Source organism: Misgurnus anguillicaudatus, chromosome 7 (assembly GCF_027580225.2).
Source record: "Misgurnus anguillicaudatus chromosome 7, ASM2758022v2, whole genome shotgun sequence".
Classification (NCBI taxonomy): domain Eukaryota; kingdom Metazoa; phylum Chordata; class Actinopteri; order Cypriniformes; family Cobitidae; genus Misgurnus; species Misgurnus anguillicaudatus.
The window spans coordinates 38,168,819-38,185,606 of NC_073343.2; the positions used below are offsets into that span (position 1 = coordinate 38,168,819).

A 16,788-nucleotide genomic window follows, 5' to 3' on the forward strand; every position below is an offset into this window, starting at 1 on the left:
GTTAATGTCCAATCACTAAATCTGCAGTAACAATGTCTTTAATATTTAATGGCAGATAGTAATAAATGTACCCATGCTTCTTAAAAACAAATGACTGTAAGAGTGACCTGTGGACTTGTGAAATGTAAAGGCAAAGTTTAAAGGTATAAAGTTTCCAGGTGAAAGGCACATCAGTAATCAACCAAAACTATTTTTAATCTTTATATTAACATGCTACCTAGAAAAATCAAGTTGCATTAATCATCTGTAAACATTTTAAACATTTAGTACAAGATTTATACAATTTGTGATGGTTAACAGATTTGAATGTAAAGATTCCTGTCATAGTATTTACATTTATGCATTCATAAAAAAGACAATCATGCCTTATTTAGTGTTCAAATATGTATAAGTCATTTATTTCTAAACTTAAACCCCATGACCTATGCTGCAAATGCAGATCTATACCAATTGAGCAACAGGAACAAAGAGGAAGTGTGAATGTCCAACAATCTTTCAGCATTGAATCTTGTTAAAATAACCAGATATGCTAATAACCTAATTTATTTTATTAAATAGGACACCCTCTGTAACATAACTTAAAGTTCAAGTTCATTTGATTTATAAAGCACATTTTAAAACCACCGGGGTGGATGTGTGTGACCAATATCAATTTTAAGTACAAAATAAATAAAACAGCAAAATTTTTAAAAGAAACGACAACAAAATGGTCTAAGATAGAACTAATTACTAAAAGCCAAGGAAAAGAGACACCCTCATAAAGTTCAGATACATAGAAAATGTCCTTTAATAAAGTAAAAATACTTGAGTACTTTACATCTATCGAGTCACGCAGCACACTTATTTTTGCTGGTTAATGACAAATAGTTGCATATACTCGGCGTAACAATAGAAGTAAATGCTGTGTTTCCTAAAAATGTACCCAAGGAAGTAAATATAGAAATGAGTGTGGGTGCTAAAATCAAACCCTGAGGTGCACCACAAGTTAACTGTTAGGTTCACCAACACTCTTATGTTTTACCTTGCATATTACGTTAACCCCATATGATTTCTTAATGTACTCAATGGTAATCTTTATATGCCTTTGCTTGCATTATTAAGAATTAAATAATTTCATTTAAATGTGCAGAACCTTGAAGTGAACTTTTTAACCAGGTCCCGAGCTAACTTCCTTGTTCATATTGTTCTTAGTTTCAACTTCCCTGTCAAGTTACGTATATATCTGTCGATGAATCATTAAAGTATAGTTTTTTCAAACTTGTTTATCACATAAGTGTTGATCATAATATTGTCCAGATGTTTCCATGCTATTGTTTGGAGGTGATCAATTAGGGATGGGCAAAATAAACGATATGCAATATAAACGATACAAAATTGGCATACGATAGAGATTTTAATTCTATCGCGGTAATGCATGTTAATTACGCAATCTACCCGCAAAATTTAGTGCCACGAGCTGCAGCCGGCTGCAACGCATCATCATATTCGTCATTAGAATAAACATGGCTGAAAGTGTCAGCGAAACAGAAGAGCTCGTGAAAAGACCGGTGCAACATCTACTTTTTGGACTTGGTTTGGATTTAAACTGTCCAACAAGCAGCAGGAAAATATACTCTGTAGAGCAGGGGTGTCCAATACTTCGAAGGCAATGCCGGTAGATCGCACATAAGTTAACTGCTGCTCCACGCGCGAAATTGGCATTATGGTCTTTAATTGTGAAACACTCAAGTCTTTTTGAGTTGTTGCGCCTTTCTTCTCAAATGTGTTTTTATAAATCTTATGCCAGGCCGCTGCAGCTCAGTCGTCTACTTTCAAAATTCACCAGGATGTGCATTCTTGCCTTCACGCAGGAGCTGATCCACAATGTCTGTGCGCGCATGCGTGAGCAAACGAGAGAGAGATAGAGGCAGCGTAGTGCTGATTTGTTGTCATTTTCTAGTAGAAGAGCCCGGATTGAAATTACCAGGGCCATAACGGTTTACTTGTATAAAAAAATACATTTAGCAATTTGGCTTTCCTAAGGGTCTATATAACCTGTCCTGAAATGACGAGTCTATTAAAATTAACATATCGCAATACATATCGCCCATAGACTGTAAAAAAAGATGGACGCCGCCTGTTCGCTCTCTTCCATTGGTGAAAAGTGAATCCGTCAGTGTCCTGATCTTGGGTCTTGATTCTGCGCAGTAGCGATTTTGGGACCAGTCCTCCGCAGTAGTGAGCGAGAAGTAAAGCCTCGAAATCAAGACCCCGCCCTCGCAGAATGTGCATATCACACGATATCACAGCTGTCAATCATGGCGTGACACCACCGTTTTTATATCAGTAAATAATGAACTAAAAACAAACTTACTTTATTTGAATTTACATCAGCGTGATAAAAACTACAGTAAATGACAGAAACCAGCTTCGGAAAAAAGATAATTGAAGTGTAATTAAATTGTTTAGTTGGTCTCAAGTCCCATTGAATAACATAGGGGAGGTGGGGTTTATGACCTATACTGGGACCAGTCACTGGGGGGCAATCGAGCCGTTTTGGCTTCACTTTTCAGGGCTTGTGCGGCACGCTTGATATCGCCATATGGATTTTAGGCCATATCGCCCATCCCTATGATCAATACTTCCAGTTTTATCCTTATAAAGCATCTTTTGCTCATCTTAGACCTCATCCAGAATATGCTACATATATCTAGACTTAGAAAAAATCCTAACATTAACCCAAAGAAGTTTCCTACTTTAACCAAGAAACAGTTTGTAAAAAGGTAAAAAACCCCTCCTTAATCTGTACAAAAGAGATCTTGTAGATACAAGTGATCAACAGTATCGAAGGCAGAGAACAGATGTAGCATAACTCAAATAACAGAGTCACCAGTATTTATAGCCATTAAAATATCAATAAGAACCTTTATCGTGGCGGTTTCAGTACTATGCAGTGATTTAAACCCAGAAATGTCTCAAAACTTTTTTTTAGGAAAGTTTTTTTTTTACATCACTGACCTGGATTTATTTAGCAATGACTCAAGCTCCAGTCCCACGATATCAATGATTTGCCTCAAGTAACGATTATGTATTATATCAGAGGGAGAAAAGGAAGCTTTAACTTTTGCAATTACTTCCTTCACTGACTGTAGAGAATTGAAAGTAGTCAAGAAAGGTCAATAGATTTGCAACCATCAGCAATTCAAAATCAGTATCTTGTATCTGTTCCCCTTAGATTCATGACTTTAGCACCAAAATGTCTCAGAAAAAGTGCAACAGTAGGAAAAACATTGACAGGAGGATTTGATGCGGAGTATATAACAGAAAAAATGAACTTAAGGAGTGCGAAGATCAGATCTGATTAGAAAAATAGGAAGACTTGGCTTTCTTAACAGCTCTCTGGTATAAAGACAATCCGTCCTTTTGCAGTTTGTCTTTATTTATTTTCTTTCTGCATATCTGCAAGCGTGTCTCATTTACATTTAGGCATTTAGCAGACACGTTTATCTAAAACGACTTACACGGAAACAATCAGGAAACAATTAAGCGATTTGTCATAGGGAGGCAAATGCCTCAGGGAGTGAATGTACTAAAAGTGCTGTCATTTATTTCAATTTCCAACCAAGATTTCCTTATACTTTCCTGACATTTAAACAGCTATTCAGACCTGTAAACTGTTTCTATAGGGGCCTTTGATTTAGTTTAATGTCAGTATATCTGTAATGTAAGTTGATTATGAATACAGAAGTCAACTCTACCTTTCCATTTGAGTCCAGTGTCCACACTCATCAATTTGTTTTCTGGTGAGATTGGGGACCTAAAGATAAAAACAGGCAACATAATCACTCCAACATACACAATACCATATGACATCACCCTGCATTCAGGGCAAAATGACTAGAAATACAAGTTTATCCCACAAACATAAACCATGCTTTTTTTAAAATAATTGTATGAAATATTAAATTTTTTCCACCATTGTGAACGAAATACTTTCAATAAACAATCAAATCAGCAGCAGCCTTAACAGTAGGAAGTGGTTGCATTTACATTTAAACTTTAATCCAAAGAGACACTGGATTCAACATACACAGTTTGTTAATATGTGTGTTTGTCACGAAACTAAACCCATGATCCAGTTAAGAGACACAAACTTATATTTGCATAAATATTTATAGTATTATAATGGTAACTGATGCACATTCTTTTATATTTTAAATGGTGAGTCTGAGGAAGACCCTGCATGCTCGGAATGTCACGCATTATGTGAGAGTTCATGATTACATTTTTTTTTTTTATATTTTTGGAGCTTCGATGTTTAATATTCTTCCAAAAGTATAAAAGGTCAGTGATTACTGAAGTGATGACATAGTATTTGGTAGTCGACAAATCTACACTTGAATACATTTTTGGCACAAAGACAGTTCCAAGACAGCAGACGACTCCGTGTCGGAATTGAGCTGCCGACTTCGACAGGGATCTGGCCATGAGTCGTCTGACGTAAACACAGAAATAACATAAATGTTATGAGAAAATGACTGCGAGGTGAACTCACCAGTTTCTCCATGCCTGTGGTAAAGACTGGCAGAAGTACAGGATCCTTTCCAGCGGTCACCATTAAAGCTGGCATCATAACCTGTGGAGCAAATATACTTTATGTAAAACTATATGAACTTATCAAATGTGACTTGACTTTGCCACTTAATGCAAAATAAAAATTCTGTCATTATTCATGTCACATTGAGAGTTCAAGATCAAGAGAGTTCAAGAAGTGACAAGATCTCATTTTATATGATGGTGAAAAAATGCTGATTATAAATGATAGTTTTCATTTGATGGATGAACTGTTCCTTAACTGCTCCATTCGAGTAATATACAGGGTTCCCACCCCTTAGTTAACTTCAAATTCAAGAACCATTCAAGGACTTTCCAGGTCCAATACCCTCAAATTCAAGGACTAAATGTGAGGACACATATCAAGTGAGAGCAAGATTACATCATGTTACCTTTTAAGATACATTGTTACAGTTCCCTTTTGAGGGAACGCGTGCTGCGTCACTGTGGTGACACTTTGGGGACACCTCCAGGGGTAAGTGCGTCTGAATGTGTATATCAAATTCAACCAATGGTGAGGCTTAACGACAAAGACAGGGTGACGTAGGACCCAGAAAGTATATCGCTATTTGAAATATTGCCAAAGACGGCGTTACAGGGATGCAGGAAGTATGGCAAGGGAGACGCAGCGTCTCGTTCCCTTCTCAGGGAACAACAGTTACATACGTAACACGAGACGTTTTCATGTGTCATACACAACTTTGCAAAAAAGCATCTTGGTATGAATCAACATTCGCATACAGAAGATATAAGCATTTAAAGCGAACAGTTTAGCTTAAAAAGTCTAGAATTTTTATGATATTATCCCACAGGGAATATGGATTTTTTTTCCAGAAAACTTCTTGAATAAAATAGATTCAAGCTCTTTCAATGACCTGTATCTATGGATGTATATTTTGAATATATTTTGGCCTTAAATTTTTTCCACCAGATTCAGAACTAATTCAGAATGTTTGCATTACATCATGAGGTCACCTGTATCTGTATAAATAGAAAAGTTTATCAATGCTTTAACTAAAGTCACATAAGGGTCAAATGAAACTGAGGCCATCTGCTGTGACTATGACTGCACCCGATGTGCTGTGAATTTCTTAGGCATTGACGGTGATGGTGTCAGAGATCTGGTCTTCTGGTAGAGAACCTGGAGGACACTTACCTTGCCCCTTGGCCTGGAACACATCCAACGCCAGTTCCTCTCCCCATTACGGTACCAGTTCAGAGGACCCCTGAGACAAAACCATGAAAACATGTCATCTATGTGCAGTGAATGCACAAACAGCATCAGCATGCATATATTAGCATCCTCTAAAGCTGAACACGTTCACCAGCAATCTTCTAAATCTTTGAAAAAATATGAAGACATACCAACATAATTTAGTTTAAAACCCTACTTTAAACCAAAACTTACTGTTAAAATGAATCCTTAACCTAGCCCTAAACTCTGATATGAACATTATTCCAGTTCCAAAAAGGTCTTTTGCAAAATTATCTAACATCAATAAAATGAACATAATATAGATTTTAGATTCAGTATACCTGAAGCCATTTTTGGAGTACTGTTGAACGTAATATCGCAAAGCAGACTCGCTCAAAATAGCACTGCGGGGAGGATCATCGGGTGACCCTACAAATAATCCACCTGATACAAAAAACACAAAGAATGCCACAATTGCTTTATCACAGAAGACATAATGGATGGATTGGAGCTTTAAATATGGGGCACTGTGCAATGCCATTATAAAGCAGAAAAGAGCCAAGATATTATTTAATACAACTCTGTGTTTGACTGAAAGAAGAAAGTCGTATAAATCTAAGATGGATTGATGGTAAATACAGTGTAAAAAAAAATTAATTTCTCCCAAAATCCATTTATATCTTTCCATTTACATGTATGGTTTAAATGTCTTTAACTAAGCCTACTGTTCTCTATTATTTATCATAATTAAAACTACAACATTTATTTTATAATTATATATTTAGATTTCTTACCTCTCTGGCAGACCCCAGCGCTGTTAAACTCGGGCCGTTTACCCTGAACAAAAAAACAGATTAACTTTAAAGGGGACGTATCATGTAAATCTGACTTTTTCCATGTTTAAGTGCTATAATTGGGTCCCCATGCTTCTATCAACCTAGAAAATGTGAAAAAGATCAGTAACTTGTTTTGTTAAACCATTTTCCGCAAGCATGTGAAAAAAATAGCTCATTGAAATTTGGCTCCCCCTGTGATGTCAGAAAGTGATAATACCGCCCCTTAATCTGCACTGTCCAACCACGGCACTGTCATTTAGTGCAGAGATCAGCTCATTTGCATTTTAAAGGACACACCCAAAAACGGCACATTTTTACTCACACCTAAAAAGTGACAATTTTAACATGACTTCACATACATACTTTGGTGACACCAGATTTATTTTACATCTTAAAAAAATCTTGTGAAATGTCCCCTTTAATGAAAAACATGTCAGGAACCATTCATAAACAGATGACCATGAAAAAATAACATAAAACGTGTTTAACAAAAAAAATGTCTAAACCACAGGTTTGGGCATAGTGTTAAAAGTCCTGAACCTTCCTACACCTTTGAATGAGCAGTGCAGATATAAATTGTCTCTTTGTTTGATAAATGGCTGTAATTCGTGTGAATATATATGCTTGGTGTCTCTGACAGCTTGCATCCCCCTCAAGTGTGGAGATTTCCCTTGTTTGTCATCATCACTCGAGGGTTTGTGTGTCATTAAAATGCAGCGTGTGTCTTTCTGAGGCTGATGGCCAATCTGCTGTTTGTAATTCATCACTTCAGGATCACAGGTCCGGATGGGAGCCCTTTAAGTGTCCCTCATTATGATGCTGGGTCATTCAGCACAACTTGCTTCTTTTATCCTCACCGGTGGCTTTTTGATGGCACGAAAACATGAAAAGATCTTACAGATATCCGTGTTACCACGTTCAAATCTACTGCCTGTATTATTTGGTTGTATTTTATAAGCTTTTTTTTAATTAAATGAAATATCAAGTAATTTAAACTCAAATAACATGTTAACTAAATATATAGTAGTTATAGATGTTTACAAATTTTAATAAAAAAAATACACACAGCTATAAAAATATCTAAAAACTTACAGTCTCATAACTTGCATAGAACATCAGTTTGAAAGTTCGCTCCAGGTTTTTCTCCAGTTCGGCCTCTGCGACATCCTGACATGAGAGAGAAAATGCATAGATATGGGTCGTGTAAATAAAGTTTTGATGAACATCACATGGTTTAACGGTTATATCACTCACAGGTTTCTGAAAATAGAGCTGATAATCAAAGAGCGGTATGGCCTTCAGTTTCTCCAGTGGGTTTGTGTTTGGATCCACAGGAAACAGCGGTGTGTTGAGAGATGCCACGGCCCTGCACGTCACCCCCAAAAAAACATCAATTTAAAATGTTATATATTGAAAAATTCTTCTTAAATGACAAACAAAATCACTTATGCAGGTACCTGACTCTTTCAGGGTGATACTGAGCCATGTTCCAAACCAGAGAACCGCCCCAGTCATGACCCACCAATGTCACCTGAGCGATTCCCTGTGAAACACACAGAGACGATATCATTAAGACTATATTTACATAACAATAGCTGGGTTTCCATCACACTGATTTTATGCGCATTAAAAAAGAGTGATGAAAACGCCAAATTGCGAATATAAATCCCTAAGGGGGCGTGCACACCAAAGCTTTTAAACGCGGATGCCAACTGCCAGCTTTTTTCTGCTAAGCACTTTGGTACTTCTACTTTGTTTATCAGTCATTCTACGATGTGCCGGTTGGTTGTTGTGATGTTTATCCCGCCTCTCCTCCACTGTGATTGGACGGCTGTGTGAAAACTGACATTGACAAGCTTAGCTTTTTCAATTCTCGGCGCTCAGCGCTAAGGGGCTGGATGCACCAAAGCTTTTTACGTGGCTGAAAACGCCTGGAGGACGGCGAGTGCCAGCGTGGAAAAAATGCTAGTTGCTGGCTTATTTGAAAAACGCAGAGTTTCCATTGGAATCAATTGAAAACATACGCTGGCCGCGGGTGTAAAAGCTTTGGTGTGCACGCCCCTTAAGGGGGCGTGCACACCAAAACTTTTAAACGCAGCTGAAAACTCATGGAGAACGCCGAATGCCAGTTGTGATTTCAGCTGAGCGCCAGCTTTCTTCAGCTTTGCTAGCTGTGAGTCGGTTGGTTGATGTGATACTTGCCCCGCCCCTCCTCCACTGTGATTGGACGGCCGTGTGAGAATTGGCATTGACGAGCGGAGCTTTTCACCCAAAGTTCAATCTCTTTGCTCAGCGCTGAGCAGGGAAACCCCGCCGAGCGCGGGCTTTCAGCACAAAAAAAATTCCGCCATCTGCTGGCTGTTTTGAAAAACGCTGCCATTCCATTGGAAACAATTGAAAACATGTGCCGGCCGTGGGTGTAAAAGCTTTGGTGTGCATGCCCCCTAACGCGGAAAAACCACAGAGCGCCATCTCACAGTCGATTTTTTTGAAGAAAAAAAACGCAGCGATTCGAAACGCGAAAAAATAAACGCTTTGGTGTGCACAGCCCCTTAATTCGCAAAAAAGTTTTTATGCTTCCTTGGGACAGCTTTGGATATTTGCCAAAAAGAGTAAATGCGAATAACAGGAGCAGGAAACGCATTTGCCAAATAAATTCTGAAGTAGTGAACATTAAACTGTATCAGCTGACGTTGTCTTTACCATATATGGGGCTTGACGTCATCGTAATGCCTTTGCTGTGCAGGTTACCAATACCACCGCCATTCGCTCTAACAACTTGATGGAAACGCACCTAATTCACATTTCTTTGTTTTTTTTTTTTGTTTTTTTGTGTTTTTTATTGCTTAAGAAGGTTTCTGTGTAAGCTTTTATATGTTTGCTCTGCCCATCTAAACCACAGCAATTATGTTTGCCTCTGCACAGAAAATATCAAAGATCTTATGAAAATTAGGATTTCCCCTTCCTCCATATCATTCGAACTAGCTTGCATTATTGTTGTTAGGTTAGATCTCTGAAACAGAGGGAAGATTTTTAAATATTGAATATTTATATATTGAATATATAAAATGTCTGAATATTATACAATTATAGCATGTTATTGTGACCTCAATACCACCCAAAAAAATTCAAAGAATACCCATGCTAAAAAATTACGTTGAAAAATTAGTCAATTTTGGGTTAACCGACTTCTGAAGCAAAAAATATTCAATCATGTATTTACAGATGTTAAACTTTGAATGAGGTCAAATTGACCCCAAAGATAATAGGAGGGTTAAAAAGATGCTCAGTGTTTTTGATGATATTGTATTGGACATCAGTTCTTCTCCTTGTGATTGGCACAGAAACATGTTGCAATTCGTTCCAACAAATGTATGTGACGTGAAATGAAACCTATCAATACAGACCAAACCACAAACCAGGTCAACCTTGCAAATGTGTCTGTGCTATGTCTGGGTTTATTTCTGCAAAATGAAACAATTTTATTTGCCTAAGGAAAAAAAATATGTTTGCATATAACAAAAGATGATTATTCACCGCTTGTCGCTTTCATGCAAATCATTGCAGGTCACGCAAATTATGTCTCAATGGAAAAAGTTGCATTTTATGCAGGCAAAATACAATTTCTTGATTTTGAGGCATAATATAGCATGTATGCAATATAGTATGCTTCATTCAACTTGGTACAATACAACTATACAGTAACTTTTTGGCCAAATTCAAGTTTAAATGTAAATTGTTTAAACTAGGTCAGGACAGCCAAACATTTTTTTCCCTGCTTCCAAGTATCATAAACTCAAACTAAGTCTTATAAAGATAAGTCTCTCATTTTTGTCCCAATCAAATTTACATGATTATATCATCAACTGTAGTGGATAATAGGAGGATAATAACCTCCTTCACAACAAAATGACAACCAGCCCTCCAAACATCACACATATCAACTTAACAACTCAACCACATACAACTACAGTATGATGATGTGTAAAGTAGCATTAGCATGCAGATAACGCCAATAACAATTTAGTATAAAATAATGATGCATTTGAATATCTGAATCATTCAGCAATAGCTATCCATGTTAAGTGATGAAAACCTTCACGTCTATTGTCAGAGGTCATAAACCATCACTGCCACACAATGACAAAAACACAAGGACTGTATCTCATTGCATGATATTGATACAAACATGCAGAAAGAAACCTTCCTTTTGAGCGTTTGACTTTAGAAACGAAGCCTCGTGTATTTTGAGTCTTTATCACTTCAGCTTCTGTGATATTATAAATACACTGCTGTGATAACACCGATAACAGAAACTCAACATCAGTTTCACACATTCAGTCCAACAGTCACACGTCAAACATGCTTTTAGTAAACAGCAGTTTTACAGCTTTCAGATACAGTAAATATGTGGATTATTTGGCATTTACTGTACGTGTTTGCATGCGTTGGGCAAACAGCGTGGCTTTAAAAGAAAAAATATTTGACATTATGTGGCTGCAAAAAAGGGAACCATTGCATTTTATCTCAAAACTGTAACGTCAGTGAAAACCACGGTACTGTTTTAAGGATGTGCAAAACCGGAGTGACTAATAAAGTTAAAACAAGTCAACTTACTAAACCTGATTATTGCTATCCTTATTTAAACCAAGCAGAATTCAGTAATCTTCAAATAAGTACATGCCATTATTTCTTGACTTATCTTAAGCTGGTATCGATCAAGACATTTTCCTAACCCGTTTGGTTACACATGATTGTTGTCTTTTCACTATTTTGTGTTGTCCTGTCTTTCTCTCGTCATATTTTAAAAATGACTTGGTTTCTGTAACGCGGTAGATTCAGTAAAACACAGCTGCCATTAAATAACGGTATTCAACAATATTATTTTGTGCAAGAGAATTGCATGAAATTACATGCATGCGTAAAAGCAAAACATAGACATACCATCTTATCCAGAAAAGTCACCAGATCCTGAAAAAAGAAAAAGCAAAGTAATCAGTTTATTGTTTTAGAAACATGGCAGTAAATGATAAAGTAACTGTTTAGGCTTTCATACCAGCATGATCTGTTCTTGAGAGTACTCCTCAATATCTTTACAGACCCACAGAAATAAAACACAATAGTTATTTTGTGTTAGTCTTCTTTTATCTTATAATAATACTGTTTATATTACTGCATAACTCCCATAGAGCAGTGGTTCTCAAACTTTTTCTGTGTGCGGCCCCCCTTGTGTACGGTGCATTCCTTTGCGGCCCCCCCAAAGAAAATGTATGACAAAAAACGTTCTAAAATTTAACATTTTAATTAAACAAATTTTAGTAATATTAAGTTATACAAAGTAGTGTTGTTGGTTAGTAGCCTTATTTTTTTTTAGGTTTAATTACACAGAATTCATGATAAATTAATGTATTTTATACAATAAAACTGGGGCCCCCCTGGCACCATCTCGCAGCCCCCCTGGGGGCCCCGGACCCCAGTTTGAGAACCACTGCCATAGAGGGAACATTTTAATTTTGGGTTACATGGCAAGGACCATATCATCTAGCTGAAGGACAAAACTTGAATTTATTTTAAATAAAGAAAGACAAAAATGTTTCCTTAATATGTTGTAACTATTTAAAAAAGTAAATAATGGCTGATGGTGTAGTGGGCGGTGCTCCGACATATGGTGCAGACACACTTTCGGAAATCCGTACCCCTATCTCCACCCTGTACTGTTTCCTCTCCTGTCATACTGTCTGTATAATTAAAAACTAAATAACCAGGGTTCCCACTCTTTTCAGAGATCCATTTCCAGGACGTTCCTCAACTTTCCAGGACTTTTTAAATATCATTAAAGCAAGCTCAATTCGGACAGAATATATTTTACAAATAACATGTACACACATCATGACAGGTCACACTGCATGACATAGATCTAATAAACACAGGTATGACATGTATGTAGGCTGTACAATGATGGTACCTAAATCGTTTTCTGTGGCCCAAGTCAGTAAATGTCACCTGGTTGTAAACAGTCACTGGCAGCAGATGACCACCGTATAAATGTAGGACCAACATTTAGGAGCCAGGACCACATAAATTGTCATGACTGTTTCACAATTGTTATTTTATGTCAGTATAGTCTAAAATGATAGTATTTCAACTTCCCATTCCGCTTTCTGCTAACGACTAACTCTAAATGATATTGCTTGTTACTTAAGGGGATAGTCAATTAATAACAAAAATTCTCGCAGGTAAAATAATTACTGATATAATATATAATAAATAAATAGATCTGTTTGGTTACTTGCATTCTTCCAAATATTTTCCTTTGTGTTCAGCAGAACACAGAAATGTATACAGATCAATCAGAACAATCTGCAGGTCAGTGAAGGTCAGGTAGAGTCGGACTGGTAACCAGAAGGTCACTGGTTCCAACTAGGGATGGGTAGTTTTCATATTCTAATATTTGAGCTCATAAAAAGCAAACATATTTATTTAAATTAAGTTAAAATGTCTTTTTTATTAAGTCACAATTTAACATCAAGCTTATAATTTTCATTGAATAGTTTTAACACAAACTATAGAGAGAATATATTATTAGTGTATACTGACAGTCTGTAGTATATAATTCTCTTTGTAAAAAAGAAAAATTTGCATATAGGCCTATTTACTGAAAGTCTGTTTCTCAGCCAGAAAAAGCCAACGGGTAAAAAGCGCTGCCAACTCCCTGTAACAAACCTGATCTGACAAGAATATCTGCCTTTATAATGAAAATAAATAAAGCAAATAGTTTGATACTTAAACAAATCCTAAAAACAAAGTGCTTGTTGTCCTGTTTATTACTGTTGTCCTGTTTTGTGACCGTCATCTGAGGAAGATATTTACTAATCCTGCTGATTACTGCACAAAAACCGCGCCAATTGGTTATGGTAATACATAAAGTTAAATACTACATTTAATGTTACATTTTACATTACTTAATTACATAAAAAATGAATACAAAGTTATTGAATTCTGATGCTCACCAGTTATATCATGCATTCTTTGCAGGCCGCTGTGTGTATTTAATATGCATTTGGCAGATATTTGAACTATAGCTTGAGATGTTAGTGAACAAAGATTTCATAGCCTACAAATGATTTTTTTATATTCTGTATATTATAAGTCATTACATATGAAGTAAAAAAAAAGAGTTAAATAAGATGAGACAATTCTAATAAAGGCTTAACCCTGGTGACCCAGTTTTCTTTTCTCATGAAAAATACGGATAATGGAATAACATTTTTCATTTTCAAATTATTATTTTTCAGAAACGCATATTCAAACATTCGTGCATATCCAGTTTCGAACTGGACTGACTGAAGTGCCCTTGAGCAAGGCACTTTACCCCTGTTTGCTCTGCAGTGATAGCTGCCCACTGCATACTAATTGTAAGTCACTTTAGATCTTTACATCTGCCAAATTATTAAATGTAAATGATGACAAAAATTTTGTGTTAAGTATCCCTTTAAATAAGAACGCTTTTTAAAATCCTGTTTTCTTTCATTTTCTATGTGTTTTTCAGCACTGGAAAATTACTCATTCAATTTCCAGGAATTCCAGCTTTTTAGGACACGTGGGAACCCCGATAACTTATAATAAAAATAGTAATTACTCGATAGTGTGGTATATTAAAACTATAGTCACTTTAACGTATGTACTGAAGTTGTGACTTTGCACATGCATTGCTCAAACAAAACATGCACTATCATTGCACACACATCCTTATACAGGATTAGCTTAAAATCTATCACAGAAGTGCTCAGCACAAGATGAAGAGCAATGCTTCTCAATTACATTCTCAGCGTGATGCTATCACAGGTTTAAGAACGTGCTAGGATCCCTCCAGGCATATAAATCAGTTCCCTGATTTTTAAAACCACTTTTTATATACACACATTTAAAACAAACTTTTAACAGTTTACACTTTTTCATATTAATATTTTAGTGTTTTTATTCTAAGGAGCATTTCATTGGACCAAAACATGTATGCATCATGTGCATCATGAGTCATGTGTCTGCTAATGTTTTTATTTTTTTGTCAATTTCTGTGTACTGCTGGCATATAGCTGACGACCTTAAAGATAAAAGACATGGACTTTAAAAGTTACAGAAGTGTAAGGGAAAAGCCTTGCGGCTGAGCAAAACCTACATTAAACTGTTATTGAAAGATGACCTTGGTCACGCATAAAAGTTGTTGCTGATTATAATTGGATAGAGGAATCTGAGTACTTGGCAGATAATAATAAAGGCAATAATTTTTATACAAATCTAATTTTAACGCATCTTTTGTAAAAGCACAATGAAGGAGACTAAAGTGAAACAATGACAAACAATAAAAACCCAATCTGATCGTGTGGCACATGAACTGACCTTTAGGTGCAGTCGAGTCCCCGTAACCCTTCATGTCAGGAGCCAGAACTCTGAATCCAGCCGCGGCCAGAGCGGGAATCTGAATCCATCACAAATAACCAATCAATATTGAGCAAAATCTGCCTACAAATCTACTGTACTGAGAATTGTTACAATGCAGTTGCTAAAGTATTCTAAGTGATGTTTAATGTGTTATGCAGTTACGAAGGAGGGTCTGCCGGATCCCAAAAGTCAAAGTCCACTACTGTATGGTCTCTATAATGTTCTGGTCTAGAGAAGTCCTTATGAGCACGAGCAAATATTCATTTGTGATTAATGATTTGATTTGTATCTTAGCAAACATCCAGTGATGATTTAGAAATCCCATTGATTGAATAAAAAATGGAATAAGGTGCTTTCTAACCCGAAGCAATTTAAATTTTTGCCACAGGTGAAATCCCTCCAGAGCAGCCTGGGGTTATGTTGAAAAACATGCTGATACTTCATGAATCACTACTTCTGGAATTTGAATCTACAACCTCTTGAATATCACTTTAACCCGGCCTCATTATCCTCATACCAACCCAACTACTGCCTTAATCTTTTCGTATATTTAAGGTCTGTGATCTTGATCTGCTCTCACATCCGCTGAAGGTCGAAGTTCCTCACCTGATACCTCCATGAGAACCAACTCTCAGGAAACCCATGACAAAGGAGAACAGGTGGCCCGTCTCCCATTTCCACGTAGTGGATCTTCACGCCAGGCTGAAAAAGATAAGAACACAATCTCTTTCTCACAAGCCTTTCTATATATCAACACCACCCTGCCAGTAAACAGACACAGTGTTTTACCTTAATATTTACATATCCATGCGAGACATCTTCAGGATCACAGCTATATGGTTGGAGATCACCGGTGACCTGTTAACCAAACCAGGGGTAGACATGAAATACTAGCATTTTGCTATTAAGCTGCTACACAGCTATAAGACAACATTTTAATTGAGCCTACAAGAAATATGTCTACAAATTAATTGGTGAAAATAAATATTTGAAAAAGAATAGTGGACCATCTAAAATGAATTATTGAAAGCAAAATGTTATAAAAAATATTGCCCATAACATGTATTACAAATATAAAAATTACAATTTTAAGGTCAATGAATAAAGGCCCAATCCTATCCTACATATGTTCAGTAATTACACAGCAGTATCTAACAATAACTCTTTTATTATGATTTTAAAGCTTAAAAGCTTAAAGTTATCCAGAGACCTCTTAAAGGGATAGTTCACCCTTTTTATGAACACAAATTAATATATTTGAGTAAATGATTACAAAATTTTCATTTTTGGGTGAACTATCTCTTTAAGATGCCATGATCTCCATAAATAATTTGGAATCGGAATTCTGCACCTCTATTCCTGTAAGCTTCTGGATTCCCTGAAGAGTCTCAGTGATGTTATTGATCTGAACAGCAGTCATTCCCAAACCTTCAGCTGTCTTAACACTTTCTTCAGCAACATCCAACCAGACGACCTTAAACATACATAATATACGTAGTTATACTCATATAGTGCAGTGGTGGGTCACAGTTTTCTGATAGGGTCATGGATTGGGGAACAAAACAGTGATAAACTAACTATCTCCAACTATATAACTATGCATAATTATGATTTTTCAATTTTTAAAACAATATGGAAATTAACACATTTGTTTTGTTGTATATGTTGTTCATTGAAACCCTGCAGTTATTTGGATTACTCAATCTATCACTTATAAAAGCTCTA

The 16,788-nt window shown here is 36.3% G+C and overlaps 1 protein-coding gene across 2 annotated transcripts in view; it reads right to left on the reverse strand.

Moving 5' to 3' along the window:
- Nucleotides 1-16,788, reverse strand: part of ephx2 (epoxide hydrolase 2, cytoplasmic) — a 129,647-nt gene that overhangs the window by 111,052 nt on the left and 1,807 nt on the right. Inside the window, exons 6-19 of one of the 2 annotated variants that reach the window (XM_073869900.1) lie at nucleotides 16,415-16,537; nucleotides 15,853-15,921; nucleotides 15,670-15,765; nucleotides 15,022-15,100; nucleotides 11,681-11,715; nucleotides 11,569-11,595; nucleotides 8,082-8,167; nucleotides 7,879-7,990; nucleotides 7,717-7,791; nucleotides 6,583-6,625; nucleotides 6,130-6,232; nucleotides 5,750-5,819; nucleotides 4,535-4,615; nucleotides 3,738-3,796 (exon numbers count right to left, since the gene is read on the reverse strand). In XM_073869900.1, coding sequence (XP_073726001.1) covers nucleotides 3,738-3,796; nucleotides 4,535-4,615; nucleotides 5,750-5,819; nucleotides 6,130-6,232; nucleotides 6,583-6,625; nucleotides 7,717-7,791; nucleotides 7,879-7,990; nucleotides 8,082-8,167; nucleotides 11,569-11,595; nucleotides 11,681-11,715; nucleotides 15,022-15,100; nucleotides 15,670-15,765; nucleotides 15,853-15,921; nucleotides 16,415-16,537 — 1,058 coding nt within the window. The remainder of the gene's footprint in view (nucleotides 1-3,737; nucleotides 3,797-4,534; nucleotides 4,616-5,749; nucleotides 5,820-6,129; nucleotides 6,233-6,582; nucleotides 6,626-7,716; nucleotides 7,792-7,878; nucleotides 7,991-8,081; nucleotides 8,168-11,568; nucleotides 11,596-11,680; nucleotides 11,716-15,021; nucleotides 15,101-15,669; nucleotides 15,766-15,852; nucleotides 15,922-16,414; nucleotides 16,538-16,788) is intronic. The other variant, XM_073869901.1, reaches the window with a different exon arrangement.